Source organism: Mucor velutinosus (assembly GCF_035048745.1).
Source record: "Mucor velutinosus strain NIH1002 chromosome Unknown tig00001567, whole genome shotgun sequence".
NCBI classification, from domain to species: Eukaryota; Fungi; Mucoromycota; class Mucoromycetes; order Mucorales; family Mucoraceae; genus Mucor; species Mucor velutinosus.
In genome coordinates, this window is record NW_027041896.1 from 759,053 (window position 1) to 778,123 (window position 19,071).

Genomic DNA, 19,071 nt, shown 5'->3' on the forward strand with positions numbered 1-19,071 from the left:
TTCTTTCCCTCCAATTCTTTTCTTCTCTGTACAGTACATGCCTATCAATGTTACCCAATTCTCGTATCATTCCACCTAATAACAACCTTAATAATACAAACAAAAACGTGCGTGCAAGATCAAATTCTGCCGTTAATGACAGTTCAGTGAAAAAGGGGTTCATGTCTCGGCTGCTGACCAGCCCAACGGGCAGCAGCAGTAGCCCCAAAGAATACAATACAAATTCAGTGAATAGTAGACCCAAGTATGAGTCAGTGTTGGGCATACAAACAAAGGATGATTATGCAGCTTGGGGCACACCCCGCATTACCCCCTCGGATCAAAAGGTGAGTTGCTGACCCCTTCGCACCATTTCGCTTCGTATCACTCACTCACGCTGTCTGAGCAGGCTGCGAAGCCGTCGAGTGGTTTTGGCAAGCTGTTTAAGAAAAAGGCAAAGGTACATTTGCAAGAAGCTTAAATTATGTATTATTTGTATTAATAAAATTGGTGGCACGATAAAACAGACAAACGACGAGAATGAGAATTTATTCGAGGATGACCAACCTAAAGTTAGGCCCATTCACGGCAACAGCAGCAGAAAACACACCAAAATACCATTAGCGCCGCCACCAAATTACCCAAGAACAAGAGCTATTTCACAGCCTAATCAGCAGCAATTCCTAACCAATTTGCCAGATCAATATCTAGCAAAGCGTCCACAGACACCATCATTGACCACTGTCACTGATAAGCGACAGCAGCCGTTTGCATCCACGCCTCCAGCAATGACGCATGCTGCTGCTGTTGAAGAGACTATAGCTGCAGATTGTAAAGCGCCTGAAATCAGTCTCATGAATAAGAGATCTTCCTCAGCGCTCTCCAACAGAAAGTCATCGGGATCTTACTCTATATACTCGACGTTTGGAGGGAACGAATCCGAATATTCTATTGAAGAACCCAAGGCTCGTTCAGTTACACCGCCTGTACCTGTTCCCGCTATCGCTACCAACACAAATGACAGCAAAAGACGGGAGACTGCCAGACATTCAAGTACTGCAGAGAGTGATAATTCCTTTACTACTGTACATGAACAGCATCAAGGGGCGGAGCAAGAACCAGAGGATGAGGAAGAAGACAATCAGAGCGAGACCATTACAGAGGATAGTAGCGAAACCACAGATGACGAATTTGTGGATGCTACAGGCTTCTCTCAAGAGGACATGGAAAGGGAAAAGAGGATGACGCTTGAAAAGAACTTGTCAAAACGTCTTAGTGGAGGTCATTTCGGTAGTGCAGGTGGCCTGGTGCTCAGTATCAACCACTCCTCTGACGAGTTTGGCTCTGCTGGTAGTACACCCCTACCTCTACCCACTGCTACTAAGCGTAAAAGCCAAAAGATACCCGAAGATGATGAACTAGCACAATCTTTGCTGAATTGGAAGCGCCATAGTGACAGTAGCAAGCGCTGGAGCATGCGTAATAGCTCAAGTACGACTGCCACAGCCACCACTACCACCGTAATGGAAGACACAGGAGACAAGCATTCCAGCACAATTACTGTCATAGATATGCGATCGACATCAAATAACACACTACCACATGGTAGTACCGAGGAGACGACTACAAGCAAGAAGGCGGCAGCAGAGAAGGAGGAAGAAGAGGAGGAGCTGTCAGTACCCGATAAGCTCGCTTTGAGAAAGGAGGCCGAAGAAGCACTGACTGGAGCCAATACCCCACCTGCAACCAAAACGACCTTTGTCAAGGTGATTGATAGCAGCAGCATCCCTAAAGCGCCTATTGCGCCTACAACATCACTGCCATTGCCACCAGTGCCAAAGCAAAACACCCTTTTAAGAACGTTATCTGCTGCAGAGACCAGGTCAGAGCCGCATTATTCAAGCAGCGAATTTTCCAAGACTTTGGACGATGTGTGGAAGACATCTGACGATACACTACACCTATTTGATGATGACAGAACACGACAGCTGCAAACATCCATTCAAATTAGAATTGCAGATCATGATGCTGATCCATCTATAGCAGAGAATCCGCCAAAAGAGGAGGAAGCAGCTGTGGACGATCATATCAAGGAAACAGCCAAGTCGCTGTGGAATGAGGACGAAACAGTGGTTGTCAAGGAGAGAATGGCCGAATGGCTGGGCCAAGGGTAGATGTTTGGTAGCAAACGTGTGTACAGTGATACTAATGCAAAGTTTGAAATAGCAAACCTTTTGAGAATGCAGTGCTTCATCAATACATGCAATTCTTTGTGTTTACAGAGATGCGGCTGGATAGCGCGTTCAGAAACCTGTGCAGTAAGCTGTACTTCAAGGCTGAAGCCCAACAAATCGATCGTATTCTCGAGTCATTCGCCAATCGCTACTGGGATTGCAATCCAGAGTGTTTATTTGGCAGTGCAGGTGACTATAATAGACATGCTGATCTCTAATATAAGCACGAAATTAATATGCGTCGTCTTTTTAGATGTGGTGTACGCTGTAGTTTATTCGTTGCTGTTACTCAATACAGATCTCCACGTTGCTCAAGGAAATCATGCTAGAATGACACGTTCTGAATTTATTCGTAACACAATGTCCACTGTGCGTGACCAAAGAGACCATGAGGAACTCATGGGACACAAGAAAAGATCTGCGCTTTCAAGACGAAATTGGGAATCAGAGCTTGAATACTACCTCAAGGAAATGTACACCTCTGTCAAGAACTATCAAATCTTGCAACCTCTTTCACGAAAGTCTAGTCTGAGTAAGAGAGGCAGCATACTAGGTAATCGACGCGTCATTGGCTTAAAGCGTAGCGTCAATTCTATTATTCGAAAATCAGGCAGAGAAAGTATGCTTGTGCTGGACGGCTATGATCAAGTGCCATCAGGGTCCATGTCTCCTCCACCGTCTGTTCCGCCTAGATCAAGCATAAGCTCTGGTTATACTCGCCCATTAACACCGTCCTCCATGAAGTCGCCTCGCAGAGAGTCATTTTCATCCACAAACTCTAGCGCTGCTTCCTTCAGCTCAAGATGCGGTTCTCCTACTATGATACCTCAACAACAGCAACAGCATGCACAACAGCCCATGATGCAATATCTCAATTCACATGCTTCATCCCTCTTTTCGAGCAGGCCTCCCTATTACAAAGAAGGTGTTGTCATGCGCAAACATTTGCTTGAAAATGCAAATCATAAAGCTCGCCATCGAGAATGGCGTGAGTGCTATTTGGAGATACAAGATGGCGAATTACGCATGTATGCACTTCAGCCCAGTCAGAGTCAACTAGGCGATAAGAATCTGTTTCGTCATTCGAGTGCTGCTCATTTCAACTTGGCTGATATCAACAACAACAATCGATTGTCAAGCCGACCATCCAGTCCTGCATCATTTGGCGGTGTATTACCAAGCAATAGTAGCAGCAACAGCAACAACAAATGGGGCATGCATTCACAGCTTGTTGGAAAGATTGCATTGAATCATACACTGTCGAATCCTCTGCCACCGCCTGGTTACAACAGACAACGGCCACATGTATTTGCCATTCAGCAGTCAGATGGTGGCGTATATCTCTTCCAAGTGTCCAATGCAGAGCAGGCGCATGAATGGGTCTCTACCTGTAATTACTGGGCTGCTCGAGAAAGCAAAGAGCCATTGCCTGGTGGTGTCGGTAACATGGAGTATGGCTGGGGTGCCTGTCTCAGCGATGTGATTATGGATCTAGATGCTGCTCGCAAAGGCTACGATCAGAAAGTCAATTACTTTTCGACGCAAGATCCTGATTCTATCATGATTAATGACTGGATGCCGCCAACAGCCACTATGGTGTCCAGTCAATTGAATGAAAAGGAGCAATACGAGGTTTTACAAAAGCATCTGGTGGATTTGAATGAGGAGATTAATCAACACCGAGATATTAAGAGTAAAATAATGATCAAGGTATGTCAATTCATGTTGCTATATGGATCATGACGTCTGATTTTTTTTATATATATAAACAGTTTCCTACCAAGTGCAATAATTATCCAAAGGTGATTTCAAATTGGGAAGCAAGGTCAAAATATCTGCTGCACGATATTATCAAGTATCAAAACTATTGCGACTCTTTAGAGAAAAGCATTCAGTTGCAGCAAGATTTTATTGAAGACGACCTGGACATAGACGAAGATAAGGTATCAACGGCTGGTTCGTTTTCGTCGATGTCTACCAAGAACAAGTTGGAATATCAAACACACACAATGGATCTGTTTGACGAAATCAATCAAGAACTTTCTTTGAATTTGTAAAAAAAAAAAAAGCACATTCTCCTTCACTATTACTACAATTTACTACCATTTATTACATAACCTAATACTTCTTACCGAGCAAAAGCAAATACGAAATACAAACCTCATGCTACTTTAATCAGAAACCAAAGATTTACTATATTTTCAATTTTGAAGCCTTCAATATTACCTGAAAATCCTCCAAGAACGATCTGTAACGGTGTCATCAACTTTTTCACGATGATTCATGATTGTTTCATCGAGAACAACTCATAGACATCCAAGCATTATCTGCGACTAACCAAAAACATACAAAACACAGCAAAACCTATATGCATTTGGGCAACGTCTTTTCGTGCTCTAAGCAGTTTTAGACTACCAGAATAGCATCAAATGGTTACTCCAGACTAGCTCTAACGTTCGGACACCTTTGCGCAAATTATTTTGGGATCGTCCAAAGTCAAATGATCGCGTCTTTGACTTCAAAAATGAAGACTTTTATTATAACATACGAGCCTTTCGACACTTTGCGTGGTTTCCTGACCTACACTTCGCCTCGGTGGAAAGCAACCTACGTTCAAACGGTTCGCGCTGCCGCGGGCCTTTGGCTAATATCGCAAAATTGATATAGCTGAAATGTTAGAAGAAGCTTGATTGCTGATTGATATAAAATCACTAATCATATGCGTGCTTATGCTTCGGATGGTTCTCTACCTTTGGTTCGCTTCGATGAAAACGAACTTGCACAACCGCAGCTCGCGCTACCGATTTCCCTTGCCTATCTTATCAAAATACTACTACTTTCATGTGGACCCTCCATTTACACATAAAAACCCTTCATATTATCAGTGGATCTGATTTTTATGCGATGCTCTACATCCATATACACATAGCTACATCATATACGGGCAAGTATCATACAGATATTATCCCTTTTTAGTCCTTAGTGTACCTAATACAGCAAAACCTGAGTGCATTTGAGCCGCGTTTTCTCGCGTTCAAGGCCGTTTTAAATCGTCAGAATAGCATCAAACAATTGCTCTTGTCTGGCAGTTACTTTCTGATACCATTGCTCAACTTTTTGGGGACCAAAAAAACATGGCCAAAATTCGACCAAAAAGCATGAGGTACCCCTCATGGTTTTTATTGAAAATCAAACGATCGCGTTTTTCACCTTGAAAACGAAGAATTTTACTATGATATATACTGAATCAAAAGGTTTTTATCGATCTAACGTAATCCCTGAAATCATCTTTGTGGGACTTTGATATGTAAAATTTCGACATTTTGGCCAGAAGCCTCTGTTTATATTTTCTCAGATTACTCAATAAGTTTATTCAAAACATCTACCTTACTTTGAACCATTGTATACCCCTTGAAAAATACTCTAAGAAAGCTTAAAGAAGCAAAGGATGGTCATCATATTTTACTTAGTCGAATCTGCAAAAATAATTCAATCAAGTTTAAAATCATCAAGATTTGGCCAATCTGGAACGAAATCTTACGACGGAGCTTAACCAAATTTTGGCTGGCAAATTGCTTTTTGATGAAAGCAAACGATACTTCTGAAGCCTATAAATTGACGAGGATCTCATTCATGTCAGTCTATAATTTTAAATCGTTTTCATACATTTATCTTGACATATAATATCACAGAATATTGCTCCCGCCGCTTGATTATAGCCCTGCTACTATAGTTTATTCGAATCAAGTAATAAAAAAAACCCCTTAAACTGAAGCTTATAAAAATGTATTTGCAATCCTGGCTACTTCAATTTGCTTTTTTATGCATTTGAATATTTTATAGATTCTATTGTTTCATTCATCCAAATGCAAATTTCAATATGAAATGCTAAATGTCACCCTGCGTAACGTTGAATATAGCACTCCATGCGTAAAGCCTAATACAGCGCTCTCAATTAAGCTGATGCAGTGGTCTATCTACTTGTGGGCACTGTCTGCAATCTGGCACATTAAGTTGTGGTATGTCAGCACTTGTGTGTATAGAGCTTGTTGAAGAATGCATCGCAAATGCCTATAAATATCATGTACGCTGTGCTCAACAGGTTTTCTTTAACCAAAGAGTGTATGCCATCCAAGGTATTAAAATAAACAGCCCCGAATTTATCCCGAGTTTACGTAGTTACGTGCTGTGATCAGTACTACATAAAAGTCATCGAATTGATCAGAATTTAAGGTATTTGATCTAATAATATGCTCAGATCGATAAAACATGTGGATTTTACAATCAAATATATTTCAAGTATCTCAAAGTTTGGTTCATGCACCTAATCAGTTTCAGCAGCGCTATATCAAGCAATTTCCATCTTATTGCTTGATCACGACTGAGATCATGCTCAGGCACAAACATCTACTCTCAGATGTTTAAGAACATGTAGACAAAGTATGCCATGGACCATTTATTGGTGTAGTTTAGACCAAATTAGTTTAGTCGTCTGTATAGAAGATGTGATGCTTGTATGATCACAAACATGAGGTGGGGGGTCTTTGTCTGTAATTTTGCATCAAATCATATCCTATCTATGATTTGAAATACGAGATGTTGTAGAAAAACATGAACAGAAATATATAAATAACTTGCATTTGCTCTTGGTTGCAACAATACATGATTTGTGGTACATTAAACGCGTTATCACTCCGTATCCCATTGTAACGGTTCATTCCAAGTAGACTACATTGCTCAGAGTGTGGGCAATCAAAACCTTGTCGGTTAATTGGCAGGAGGATAAAAATGCTCCAACGTGTAACCATCTGTACCTGATTTTGTTTCTTTTGATAGAACAATAATAATCACACATTTTTAATGCAATTAAAAAAATGATATTATTATCTCATAAATAGTTTGATTTAAAGTGGTTTATACGAAAAAGAAAGAGAGAGAGAGAGAGAGAGAGAGAGACAGGATCTGGACCCTCGCCCCCTTTTTTTTTTCACATTCTATTGTTGAATGTTGATCTTAAAATGATTGTTACAAACAACAGCGCAGGTTCCGACTGGCTCTACTTATTGGTTTGATGCAATGGTGATTGGTGTCTTTGTGGACTGTAACATGTAAAAAAGTTGGCGTTCTTGTATTCCCAATTTAGTACGCCAAAACCGGACTTGCAGCTTGATTTGGGTTACATAAACAATGGTTTCTTCTATAGGAGACTCTTTATAACCTAATGATTATGTTGCGAATGTATAAATATATAAATAAGATTGATAAAGAACTAAAAACAAAAAGGAAAGGAAAAAAGAGTGCTATAGCAAACTGTGATTTGGGCGGAGCACCCGTGTAAAAAGAGAGGGGTACTATACATGTGTAGATGTATATGCCAAAGTTGGACAATGAAAGCACTTCTTTTTTGCCATGATAAAGCATCGAAGCACATTTTTCCACACTATTACAAGTGCACGGTCATAAGACAGCATATATCGCCATAATAATGGAACGATTATGTATCAACTCTTTTCTTTTTCAAACACGACTAGGACATTTGTCACACCTGTCATTTTATCATCATTACTCTCTTTTGTCTTTTGAATGCTTTACCAACATTTCATTAACATATGAAAATACAATATATGCATGTCATCAGTGTATTGTGTATGAAAGAGACAAACAGAGGTCCCAGGTCCATTATAAATGTGTTGTTTGTGCTTCAATATGAGATGGAGAGAAATAACATCACCCCTGCCATTTCCTACTATCAAACTCCTCTTTTACACAATGATTTCTTTGTTCTGTGTCTTCTCTCTCTACATTTAACAACAGGACTAGATCTGTAATGTTGTAGTACATTAGATTTTAGATGGAGTTTAACTGTAATCATGTTATTGTTATCAAATTACAAGCGTACATGTGATTTGCTTTCGATTTTCATATTATTCATCTCCCCCTTAAAATACATAGCTTGGAAAAAATGTTTATTTGGAAACAAAATGCTGGTATTGAGAGTGTGTATATTTTACTTGTGAGAGAAGGGGGAAAAAAAAAACAATAATGGGGAATACGAGAAAGAAAAAACTGATGCCATTGTCATGATTGCGAAAAGGAAAAACTTGTGCGTGTGTGTGTGTGTGTGTGCTTGCTTGTGTTGTTGATATTTGAAAAGACTCATTTTTTGTGTTTGTGTATTGTGCTGTTTGTGTTATGCTTAAGGGGGAAAAAAAAAAGGTGTACATATGTTGCTTATATATATATAAATCGACGTAGTCCATCATCCAGCATCAATTACTTCATACGCTTCATTCTCTTTTGGGCACGAGAAGAAGAGGATGAATGATTGAAATCATGCATGCTAAGTGGCGTGTTGACTTGACTTGCTGATCTTGGTCTATTGTTAGCAAGATGGTGAGGAGGTGAAGGGGGTGCTGTTGTTGACGAAGATGAGCAAGAGGAAGAATTAGCTCTGCGTGGACAATAACGATATTCTGGAAATGCTTCTCTATGAGCCAATTTCTCTTGTTCTGCAAGACCATGCCATGGTCTTTTCTCCTTCTCGGAAAGCTTTCCCCATCTACGAGATGCTCGTCTAAAAATAGGATGAGTATCTCTCGTGTATTACTACACTATGCAATATCTTACTTGGAAATTTCCTCGGCGCGAAGTGTGGGGTCTTGAGATTTAAGAGCTTGACCGTAATGACAACGAAACTAGATGGACTGACGGTCAACATCTCGCTTATCCTGCAAATGTAAAGCGACTTACATGAATCCATGCGTTACGAGGTCTCTTGATGTGCGCATTTTTTGTCAAGAACATGCTTTGATCGACATTGGAAGCATCAGCAGCAGCAGCGGCGGCGGCAGCAGCAGCAGCGATGACAGCCTGCTTTTTGTTGGAGGACTTGGTTTCTGTTGGAAAAAGTACATGTTGATCAACAGATGTACCAATAGATTCCAGCAAGCTCTTTGCAACTTGAGAGCCCGGATGTCTATGGTTTGCAGCAGCCGCGGCCGACGCAGAGGCAGCGGCCATGATAGGCGACATTGCAGAGTCATTGGTAGGAATAGAGCAGGATACAGGAGGAGACGCCGTAGAATAACGCGATGAAGGCAGAGATTGGATTGATGATGATCTACGTAAAGTGGGTATCTTGGTTTTAAATACTTTAAATAAATCTAAGGGAAAGAACCCGGTTTCATGAATCTTTAATTGAGGTGTTGGTTCCAAAAATGGTGGACAATGTTGCTGATGGTAATATGAGTGATTTGTTGATAATGGGAACTTTTTTAATTTGGGTGAATCTGGGGAAGGTGGTCTGTTGTCTAAATGTTAAAATTTTGTTAATATACTATAATGACTAAACTAGTGCTACTTTTTCCTTTTACCTGAAATGTTTAGAATTGGGGCCAATTCAACAGGGGAATAGGCAGACGATGAAGGATAATCAGAGACCACATGTTGATCTGTCAAATACTCTTCTTTGGGCGATAAGTAGGATGCTTTTCTTGCGTTAGTAATGGACATTGGGACAGCACAGGATGTGGAGGAGGAAAAAGTAGTAGTGGATGATGATGCTGTTGAGGTAAATGATGATGGCATTTTAATATTCGAATTCAAAATTAATTAAATTTTGGATGTGTGGTGGGATCAAAGTCTGGTATATGGGTGCGATGCTTTTTTTTTTTTTTTTTTTTTGCGTCTTTCTTTTCTTTTTCCTGCAACAAAAGAAAAAAAGAAAAAAAAGTGAAAGGAAGGAGGAAAGAAAGAGAGAAAAGGAAAAGAAAGAAGTGCTATTATTATGATTATTATTATTGATGAACAGAAGAATAGAACCATCAGCTTCTTCTTGCTGTACCTCTAACGGACTGGGCTCAGGCTGCGTTTCAATTGGCATTTTATACAGCTTTTTTCTTGTACAATGGCCAGCAAATTATAGATTATTATCATTTTGTATATAAATACAACATCTTATTTACACAAACAGAGACGCATTGCATTAGGTATTCTTTTTCTCTCTTTCAAGTGCGTATCTCGAGAGCTATGTGATATACTGTACTATCTAAGGGATTGCCCTGAGAAAAAGAGCGAGATGGAGAAAGTTTATTTTCATTGTTTAGTTCCATGTACACTTAGTGAGATTCATCTCTCATCAACAACGTTACTCCTAATATACTACAATGATCCCCTTATCCTCCTCTTGTCCGTGGTGTGTGCCACTGCCTTTTTTTTATATTACATCTTTTTTTAAATTCACGTGTAATAGCTCGAGATTTCTTTTTAATCAAACCCATTGTCCTTTATTAATCAAAAACAAGTTGTTTGCTATACTAAAATGTTCACTTGAATGGCCAATTGGGTGATTATGTGTAACAAAATAATGTAAATTTTACTTCGGCTTGTCTCCGACAGGTGGAGATTTACGACCATCTTTCCATCATTGCAAGATGCCTGCCCTCTCTTCCAACTCCACCCCACCCCCAACAAGCCTTTTTCTTACATTGCAACATGCCAGACAGGAAGCGTGTCATTCTCTTCAAAAAGAAGGACACTGACGACAAGTACAATCAACTGCTCCTGAAGCACCACTTTGAGCCCGAATTCATCCCCGTACTAGATCATAAGCTAATCAACATCGATGCTATCAAAGCTATCATCCAAAATGGACCCAACAGAGAACAGCTATGCGCAATGGTCTTGACGTCACAGAGATCAGTTGAAGCTATAAACGAAGCCTATAAGGAATTAACCCGTCTAGACCAACATGTACGCGATGAATGGAATTCATTGCCAATCTACATTGTTGGACCACAGACAGCAGAAGCATTAGCCCAATTGCCCTTATTTCGAGACACCAATCATGATGGCCATTGGACCGTTGCTCCTCGAGCATCTGAACTAATCAAGTCATTTAGTGCGCAACATCTTGACTCGACTGTATTATTTTTAGCTGGTGATAAACGTCGTGAAATTATACCCGAAGCATTAAGCGCGGCACACATTTCTCTACGGGAAATAAAGAGCTATGTTACATGTGCTCATCCTGATTTAGCAAACCGCATCAAACAAGACGACAAGACACTGTTACAAGCAGACTGGACAGTATATTTCAGTCCTTCGGGCCTGAAATTCCTCCTGGATCAACTCGATGATAAAACGCGTTTCTTGGCAAATTCAAACATTGCATCGATAGGACCTACTACATCTGATTATATAACGAATGAACTGGGATATCAAGTGCAGGTTGAAGCAGAAAAACCAGACGCTGAGCATTTAGTACAGGCTATATTAAACTACTCAAAGAAATAAATTGACCATAAATAGACATTTCAATTTAAATTTCTGTAATCATGAAAAGCTAATTTCTGCTCTTCGGGTCAATGAACAATCATATACTATTATAAAAGGCGCTTGTATGATAGATAAAACGTATATAAATATCTGTTTCTATCGAGCTCTGAATTGAAACCGCCATCCTTTCTTCCCATTCCTTTCATTATGAAGCTCTCTTTCATCGGTGCTGCCTTGATTGCAGGCCAATTCGTATATGCTGCTCCCGCATCCTCGTCCTCCACCAAAACTACAAATGCTGCTACCAAGACTGCATCCTACATCCCTCAACACTCTCCCAGCTTCCCTGGTAACATGCCTGCTGCTACGGGTGTTGTCACTGCCTATAACTATGGCCCTTACAATCTCTCTACTACTTTGCCCACCAACACTTTGAGCGGCTACCCTGATCCCTGGAGCTCACCCAGTACCACATCAAGCGAGGTCAAGGCTGCTATTAAGGCTATCGACTGGTCTCTCGTTCCTGACATTAAGCCTAGAAAACAAGACTCTGATGGCAATTGGCTCAAGGATAGCGATGGAGATTCTGATCCCTACTGTTGGTGGTCCTCAACTAATTGTGTCAAGCCCAAGATTAACATCCCTGAAGATTACTATACTTGTGGTCGCCAAGGCGATTGGGGTTTATCTTACGATGACGGACCTTTCAATCTCTATACAGATGAGAACGCTGCTACAGAAAATCCGTAATGGTGACACATTGCACCCGCACTATATGATACTAATACACATGTCTATTCCAGGTACGCAGAACCAGCCTTGTACAATTTCTTGGCCGAGCACAACAACCAAAAGGCTACTCTCTTTTATATTGGTTCCAATGTTGCAACGTAGGTCATTGATGCGGTATACAATGAAGAGATACTAACACTGCCTGTTATACCAAGTTACCCTGAAGCTGCCAAAAGAGCCTTCAATGACGGCCATGAAATCTGTGTTCATACTTGGTCTCATCCTGCCATGACAACGCAAACAAACTACCAAACTGTTGCTGAGCTCTATTGGACATTGAAGGCCATCAAGCAAGTTACTGGTGTCACACCTCGCTGCTGGAGACCTCCTCAAGGCGATGTCGATGATCGTATTCGCGCCATCGCTTGGCAAATGGGTCTTCGCACTGTCATCTGGGATGAAGACAGCAACGATTGGGACATGCCAGCTCCCGGTGGAGGTTCATTACCGCCTTCCGCAAGTTGAATAGCAACATCCATATGTGAATTCTGGACTAATACCTCTTTTCCTATAGACTGTGGACTCGTACTTTGTCCAATGGTTGGCTGATCAACAAGCTCACAACCAAACAACTGGCCACATGGTGCTTGAACATGAGTTGAATCACGCTACTGTCAACATGACAATGAAATGGTTGCCTACTCTTCAAAAGAACTTCAATGTCATTCCTGCTTTGGCTTGTAACAACGTTTCCAATCCCTACTGGGAAGAGCAATTCGTGTACCCACTGTCGTAAGTTTATACAAATGATTCATGTATGACCAACAGCTAAACATGCAAATTAGTAACTTTCCTGCTGCTGCCACATCTGGAGTGATTCCTACTGCTGCTGCCACGGCCACTGCTGCTGCCAGTGATGTCGCAAATGCCACTGCTACTAGCAGCACCTTTGACGATTCAACTCTTACTGCTGACATTGTGTTAACTGCCTAATTTACGAATAAAACTTTATTTAATTTTGGTAAATTGGACAACCCCCGTCGGCTGACCTTTATGATGCTCAGTCGTAGTATTTGCAATGCCAATCTCGCTCTTTGCCGAGATTTCATAATTCTTTATAAAGTACGACACGATTCCCTTAATTTGATGTGTTGCAAACCAACGGCCTGGACAGGCGTGTCTTCCCATGCCAAATGCAAGATGGTCTTGACCTGCTTTCACCGCTAGCTTATCCATATCCACGTATCGAAATCCGTCAAATGTCTCCAAGTTTTGAAACCCGGGTTGATTGTCTTTGTCGTGATGAACTTGAAACATATTAATAAATATTTCATGGCCTTAAAGAAAGCTTCATTAAATAGTTTACCAAGGCACAACTGATGTTTGGCTTACCTGGTTCAACTATAGCTCCTGACTTCAAAACAATGTCTTCTTCGCCAATGTTTGTATGTGGGAGTCCAAATCCAACCATGCGGGTCCGCATGGATTCTCTAATGAAGCTGTCCAGCTTGACCATTTGGCGATACATGGCAGGTGTGTATATGACATTTCGGTCCCTATCAGCAACACCTTCATCCAAAAGTACCTTTTCTTGTTCCTCTCTTAATTCTGAAATGTATTCGGGGTGCTTGGCGAGACAATACATGACATAAGTAACTGCTTCTGATGTTGTATGTACACCGACAAAGATCAGGATAAGAATGACTGTAGTCAGAGTTTCCAGATGATCATTATTCATTTCATGGGGATATGTTTTCAATAGATAGTCCAAGACATCCTTTTTCTGTACAAAGAAACCAAGCACGTTTTCTTTTTAACAAGCTTTTCAATGCACTAAAGCACACGTTGTATATACCTCATCCTTATTGTAAATACAGTCCTCTTGTGATTCCTCGCTCATGCGCTTTGCTATCTCGGTGCTAAGGGATGCCTTGATCAATGCTCGATGTTTCTTGATGGACTTTGACTTGGGAAAGAAATAGCTACACAACAAGTAAATACATGGTGTCTGTGCTTGTCTGTATATCCGTTTACTTTGTGTAGATAGAGTTGAGTCGAGGGAAAATGACTTGAAGGGGCCCTGGTCTGAATTCTGTTCCAATATCTGCTACTGCGTGCTCAAACGCACTGATTAAGTTCTCGTCTTGGCACATTCTCGTGCCTACAAAGACAGACGCACTGTATTTTGCTACAAACCGTCTGAAAAAGGGTCTCAGATTACGCAGAATAAACTGGTCTTCTATAATTAGACAAATTATCTGTATTAGTGCCGTGTCAATCATGTCAATGTTCATGATTGCTCTTACCTAATGCCTTGTCATCAACTTCTTGCAAAAACTGCCAAACGTGCCTGCCTTAGTACTGAGCTTTGGTTATCAAGACCACTCACTTACCTGCCGGAATGCACGAGGGCTGTAATAATCCAAGTTGGGTGTCAAGTGCTTCCTGATAGCATTCGTAACACTCTTATCAGGAAGCGTAAATTCACCTTTACCATTGAAAAGCGCACTGTTGAAAAACTGTCAAATTGAAATGTGAGCACTCCATAATACATCCTCCAATGTAGGACACAATTACTCTGCTGTTGCTAGCCAAGAAGCTCAGTTGCGAGTGGTTAAATACTTCAGGGACATCCTTCGCACCGACCACAGTAACCAAATCGCCATGCAAGTGCAAACGGAATGTAGGACCCCACTTTTCTGTGTAGAATTTGGCAAGCTTCAATGGGTTTGTGTAGTATTCAAAGGTAGATCCTACAAATGGGTATTTGTACGGGATTATGGGCAAACTGCTGTTACCATTCTGTGTATATTGACATTTAGTTTTAATGAGAGCGATTGGTTACAATTCACCTTATTACCTTGCTTTTGATGAGCGCTAATGTGGCCTTGATCAGTGCCACTGCAGCGCTGATCGACCCTATGGCAACAACAGTGCGTTGGATGCGCTTGTCTGATAGCAAACTTGTACTCGAGTTTAACTGCATTTGAGTGTAGTCAATGTATGTGTATTGAATAAAGAAAAAAGGGGAGAAATGCATAAAGGAAGATCTGTATTTATAGGCAATGGAGCCATTACCATTTCGGGCTGTAATAGGCCGAATTACGAGCAAGAAACTTGGCAAACAGCGTTCTGTTTCTATTCAATGACAGGAGATAAGTCTTCCTTGATTCACTAATGCTTAGAATATATACAGTAGAAGCCAGACAATCATATTTGATCTGTAGCATCAATCTCGTATATACTAATGTTCGACGGATATCCATTTGTTTAGCTGCAAATGCATATCAAATGAATATAGCCGCATTAGGTAGAGAGATGAGATACAAACCGCATCATAGTCGGTTGTATACTTATTGACATGAAAGGCTGATACAATTGAAGCACTGCTCATCAATAGCTTCACTTGTTAACATAGCTCTACACATATTTCTATATACCAATCGCTAAACAAAGCTCGACTGATCTGGGTCACACATTACACCACTATATTCAGCTGATTTCTAACAGCTGTATATGAACAAGAGGCTTCATAAGGTGGCTCAGTATACCAACTTTAGCATTTCATGCTTGATTTTGATATTTAATGTGGTGTTTGGCGTTGTTGGTCCATGCTAATCATACTGATCCTTCTAGACAGTTGTACATTAGACCGTGCTAGCTATGCTCATTTCATTACGAATAATGGTGTCTTTCAATGAGCTTCTATTTTCTGTATTTCTTCAATGCACTCTGACTTGAGATCAACGCTTTGCTTAATCTACACGTCCTCTCAGAAATGTTTAACTCCCTCAGCACTAAAAAAAAAAAATAAACTCTGCAATACATCATTCCTAGTCAAAGCATTTACGTAATTGCAAATCATGAAATGATAAGCAGCACAGATGGACTCTTAGCACTTTACTTGATAGTAACTTTGTAAACGTACATCATTAATCCGCTAGAGCATTAATGTTTTGAGGGAATATACAGCAAATTTGTATACACATGTCATAAAATAAACATGCTTTTCTGCATACCAGAGAACTACCAAGCAGAAGGATTGTGAAACCCACTGTAGTTGAAAAAGCAAAAAAACGTGTAATTTACTATTTTATTTGTGCATTGCCTTGGGGGGGGGTCGTTTCTTGTTTCTTTATATTTATATCCTTACCATGGCAAACGGTAAATTGATGGCATCAATCTGAATTACTCGGTATAACTAATCACATTCGTAAAAGCTAATTGGCAATCACAGTTGAGTGTAGTCGAGAAAAGCACCTATCTGGATCTCTTCCAAAAGGTTGATGCAGACAACAAAGGTATCGTCTTACAAGACGAAGCTCTGGAGTTTTTAAAAAAGTCGGATATACCTCAAAACATACTATCGCAGGTAGAACATGGGCTTCTTTTTGATAGAGAGCTTGTATCAGCTAACATTTGATTATAACGTTAGTTTTGGGATGCTGCAGACAACGATAAGAAAGGTTTTCTAACAGAACAGGAATTCTGCACCATATTGAAGTTAATAGCCTGTGCTCAAAATGGCATCATGACGACAGAGCCAATCCTGGCAACTAAAGGTAATAACCGAGCAAGCGCACTTGATTGCGACATTAACCTTTGAATCGAACGAAAGCACCTTTACCAAAGTTTGATGGACCTGGGTCAGCCAACAATGTCAACTCTCCATTTCAACACGCCCAACAACAACCCCAGATGCCCATTCCTCAAAGGCAAGCATCGGTTTCAAATATGGATGTAGTCAGCCCAGAGGATAGACAAAAGTACATTGGATTGTTCCAATCGTTTGGCCCTATAAACAACATTTTGAGTGGTAAATATACGGCGTGAAAGATGAGGGCCTCAAGTGCTGATTATATGATTTAGGCGAGAGAGCAAAAGACGCCTTTATCAGATCGAATCTACCTCCTGCTATCCTGCAAAATATTTGGACTTTAGCTGATACTCGCAAATCAGGCACACTGAACCAAACTGAATTTATCATTGCAATGCATTACATTGAGAACGCAATGAAGGGTATGACCAACTTGCCAGCAACTTTACCGGCCAATGTCTACGCTTCAGCAACTGGAAGATCAGTCCCAGCTTCACCACTCGTACGCAACAACACGCTGCAGGTCAACAGCCCACCTCCCGTTCCTATGAGATCACCTGTGTTTAAGGGAGCTACGACTGCCAAGTTGGATATTGCTCCTGATGAATACGCAAAATACCAGGCATTCTTCCGTCAGTTAGATACAGATAATTCAGGTTATGTGTCGGGTGCAGATGCTGTCGTATTCTTTAGACACTCCAAGCTGCCAGAGTCTGATCTGGCTCGTATTTGGGATTTGGCTGATACAAACTCATCGGGTCACTTATCAGAGCAAGAGTTTGCCATTGCTATGCACATGATCAACCGAAGAGTCGCAGGTGGCGAGATTCCAAACTCTCTACCGGCATTCAATTCGAGTGAGTAGTTAAAGCGATCTTGGATTCTGGTGATCTAACTCATGCCATTTGACAGTTCCAGACTACAATCCGCCTTTACAGCAACAGCAACAATCTCAACCTCAGCAGCAAAATGTCGACCTCTTGGGTCTATCTTCTGATGCCGATGGTACGCCTGCCCCACCAACCCCTCAGCAACCTCAACAGCCCCAAACATCCCACTATAGGAACGCTGATTTGGCCAGAATGCAATCCACGCTTCAATCTGACATGACTTCAGAGAGGTTGAGGTCCCAAACTGCTCAAAGTCAGTTCCACGTAGAATCACAGGCAGTACAGGAGCTCTTGCGACAAATTGAACAGCAAAAAGAGGAACTAGCCAAGCTCAGACAGCAGGCAGACGACGCAGAGAAGCAGTTAGAGGCTGAACAAAAGCGCAAAGAGGAATTAAGCAAGGAATTACAAATGTACAAGCAAGAGGCCAAGCACTTTAACACGCGCATCGAGAATGCCAAAGAAGAAACAGCCAAATTGCAGGCAGAAAACGCAGCATTAGAAAAAGAGAAGCAAGTAAAGAGTTCAGGGCAATCACCCACTCAGTCCGCTCCAACAACAACAGCAGCTCACGATTTCTTTTCGCTCTCTTCAGCACCACCTGCAAATAGTCCAGGCGGGGGATTGTTTGCCAAAGTGCAGGAGCCAGCTTCTTCCTCCTCATTCTCCCCTGTCATGTCTCACCACACTGGCTCTACTGTCAATTCCCAACAACAGCAGCCGAAATTTGATCCTTTTGCAGGATTTAAAGCAACTCAACAAAAGAACTCTGCACCCGCGTCCCCAACTGTGTCATTGAACAAGCTCAAGCAAGAGACTGAGCAAAAGAGATCATTTACACCTACATCCAATGTAGAAATCAGCGACATTGAGTCCAAATTCCCGGATCTGAACACCATGGAACAGAGCTTTGCGGCGCCATCATCTCCTGCTCCACCAGCAGCACGTTCTGTTGGTAGCCCTTCCTTATCAACAGCTACAGTAGCAAGTCCCAAGCCTGACAATAGCCACTTTTACAATAACCTATTTTCAAAACCTTCAGTGAGTCCATCCATGTCAAAATCAACACCTGCTGCGAAGAGAGATCCCAAATCCAAGTACGGGTTTGATCTCTCGGCATTTGAGCCACCAAGCTCATCTATTGCATCTCCATTTGAAAGCAAAGCATCCATGAAGGACGAACTAAGCTCATTATTTGGCAGCCCCTCCACCAACAACGCCCCATTGCCCAATACAACAACAACATCAGCAACAACAGGCCAAAATACAGGATTTGATGATATATTTGGCGCAGGTAATAGTAATAGCACTGGCAATGCGAATAACGCAAGCTCGTTTGAGAATGTCTTTTTTCAAAAATAAT

The 19,071-nt window shown here is 41.2% G+C and overlaps 6 protein-coding genes across 6 annotated transcripts; 4 read left to right on the top strand and 2 right to left on the bottom strand.

The window, feature by feature from the left end:
• Positions 1-47: 47 nt before the first annotated feature.
• On the top strand, positions 48-4,270 carry TUB2_4 (Tubulin beta chain (Beta tubulin); the record flags this gene model as incomplete). Its single annotated transcript, XM_064831305.1, has 6 exons — positions 48-326; positions 389-439; positions 507-2,149; positions 2,206-2,402; positions 2,467-3,923; positions 3,986-4,270. 6 exons carry the CDS (start codon positions 48-50, stop codon positions 4,268-4,270), a joined length of 3,912 nt encoding a protein of 1,303 aa, XP_064688173.1.
• Positions 4,271-8,486: 4,216 nt separating this feature from the next.
• Positions 8,487-9,800, bottom strand: ATC70_012124 (uncharacterized protein; the record flags this gene model as incomplete). Its single annotated transcript, XM_064831306.1, has 4 exons — positions 8,487-8,787; positions 8,841-8,908; positions 8,964-9,523; positions 9,587-9,800. The coding sequence occupies 4 exons, from the start codon at positions 9,798-9,800 to the stop codon at positions 8,487-8,489; spliced, it is 1,143 nt and encodes a 380-aa protein (XP_064688174.1).
• A 906-nt stretch (positions 9,801-10,706) lies between these two features.
• ATC70_012125 (uncharacterized protein) lies at positions 10,707-11,507 on the top strand (the record flags this gene model as incomplete). The annotated part of the gene is made up of 1 exon (XM_064831307.1): positions 10,707-11,507. The coding sequence occupies one exon, from the start codon at positions 10,707-10,709 to the stop codon at positions 11,505-11,507; it is 801 nt and encodes a 266-aa protein (XP_064688175.1).
• Positions 11,508-11,696: 189 nt separating this feature from the next.
• Positions 11,697-13,214, top strand: SEC21_2 (coatomer subunit gamma; the record flags this gene model as incomplete). The annotated part of the gene is made up of 5 exons (XM_064831308.1): positions 11,697-12,235; positions 12,293-12,379; positions 12,437-12,737; positions 12,796-13,013; positions 13,067-13,214. The coding sequence occupies 5 exons, from the start codon at positions 11,697-11,699 to the stop codon at positions 13,212-13,214; spliced, it is 1,293 nt and encodes a 430-aa protein (XP_064688176.1).
• Positions 13,215-13,229: 15 nt separating this feature from the next.
• SAT4 (serine/threonine-protein kinase HAL4/sat4) lies at positions 13,230-15,207 on the bottom strand (the record flags this gene model as incomplete). Its single annotated transcript, XM_064831309.1, has 8 exons — positions 13,230-13,528; positions 13,614-14,004; positions 14,077-14,203; positions 14,256-14,460; positions 14,528-14,558; positions 14,615-14,740; positions 14,799-15,023; positions 15,082-15,207. The coding sequence occupies 8 exons, from the start codon at positions 15,205-15,207 to the stop codon at positions 13,230-13,232; spliced, it is 1,530 nt and encodes a 509-aa protein (XP_064688177.1).
• A 1,168-nt stretch (positions 15,208-16,375) lies between these two features.
• ATC70_012128 (Rab-GAP TBC domain-containing protein) lies at positions 16,376-19,070 on the top strand (the record flags this gene model as incomplete). Its single annotated transcript, XM_064831310.1, has 6 exons — positions 16,376-16,385; positions 16,442-16,593; positions 16,657-16,783; positions 16,840-17,037; positions 17,091-17,675; positions 17,731-19,070. 6 exons carry the CDS (start codon positions 16,376-16,378, stop codon positions 19,068-19,070), a joined length of 2,412 nt encoding a protein of 803 aa, XP_064688178.1.
• Between the last annotated feature and the right edge of the window lies 1 nt (position 19,071).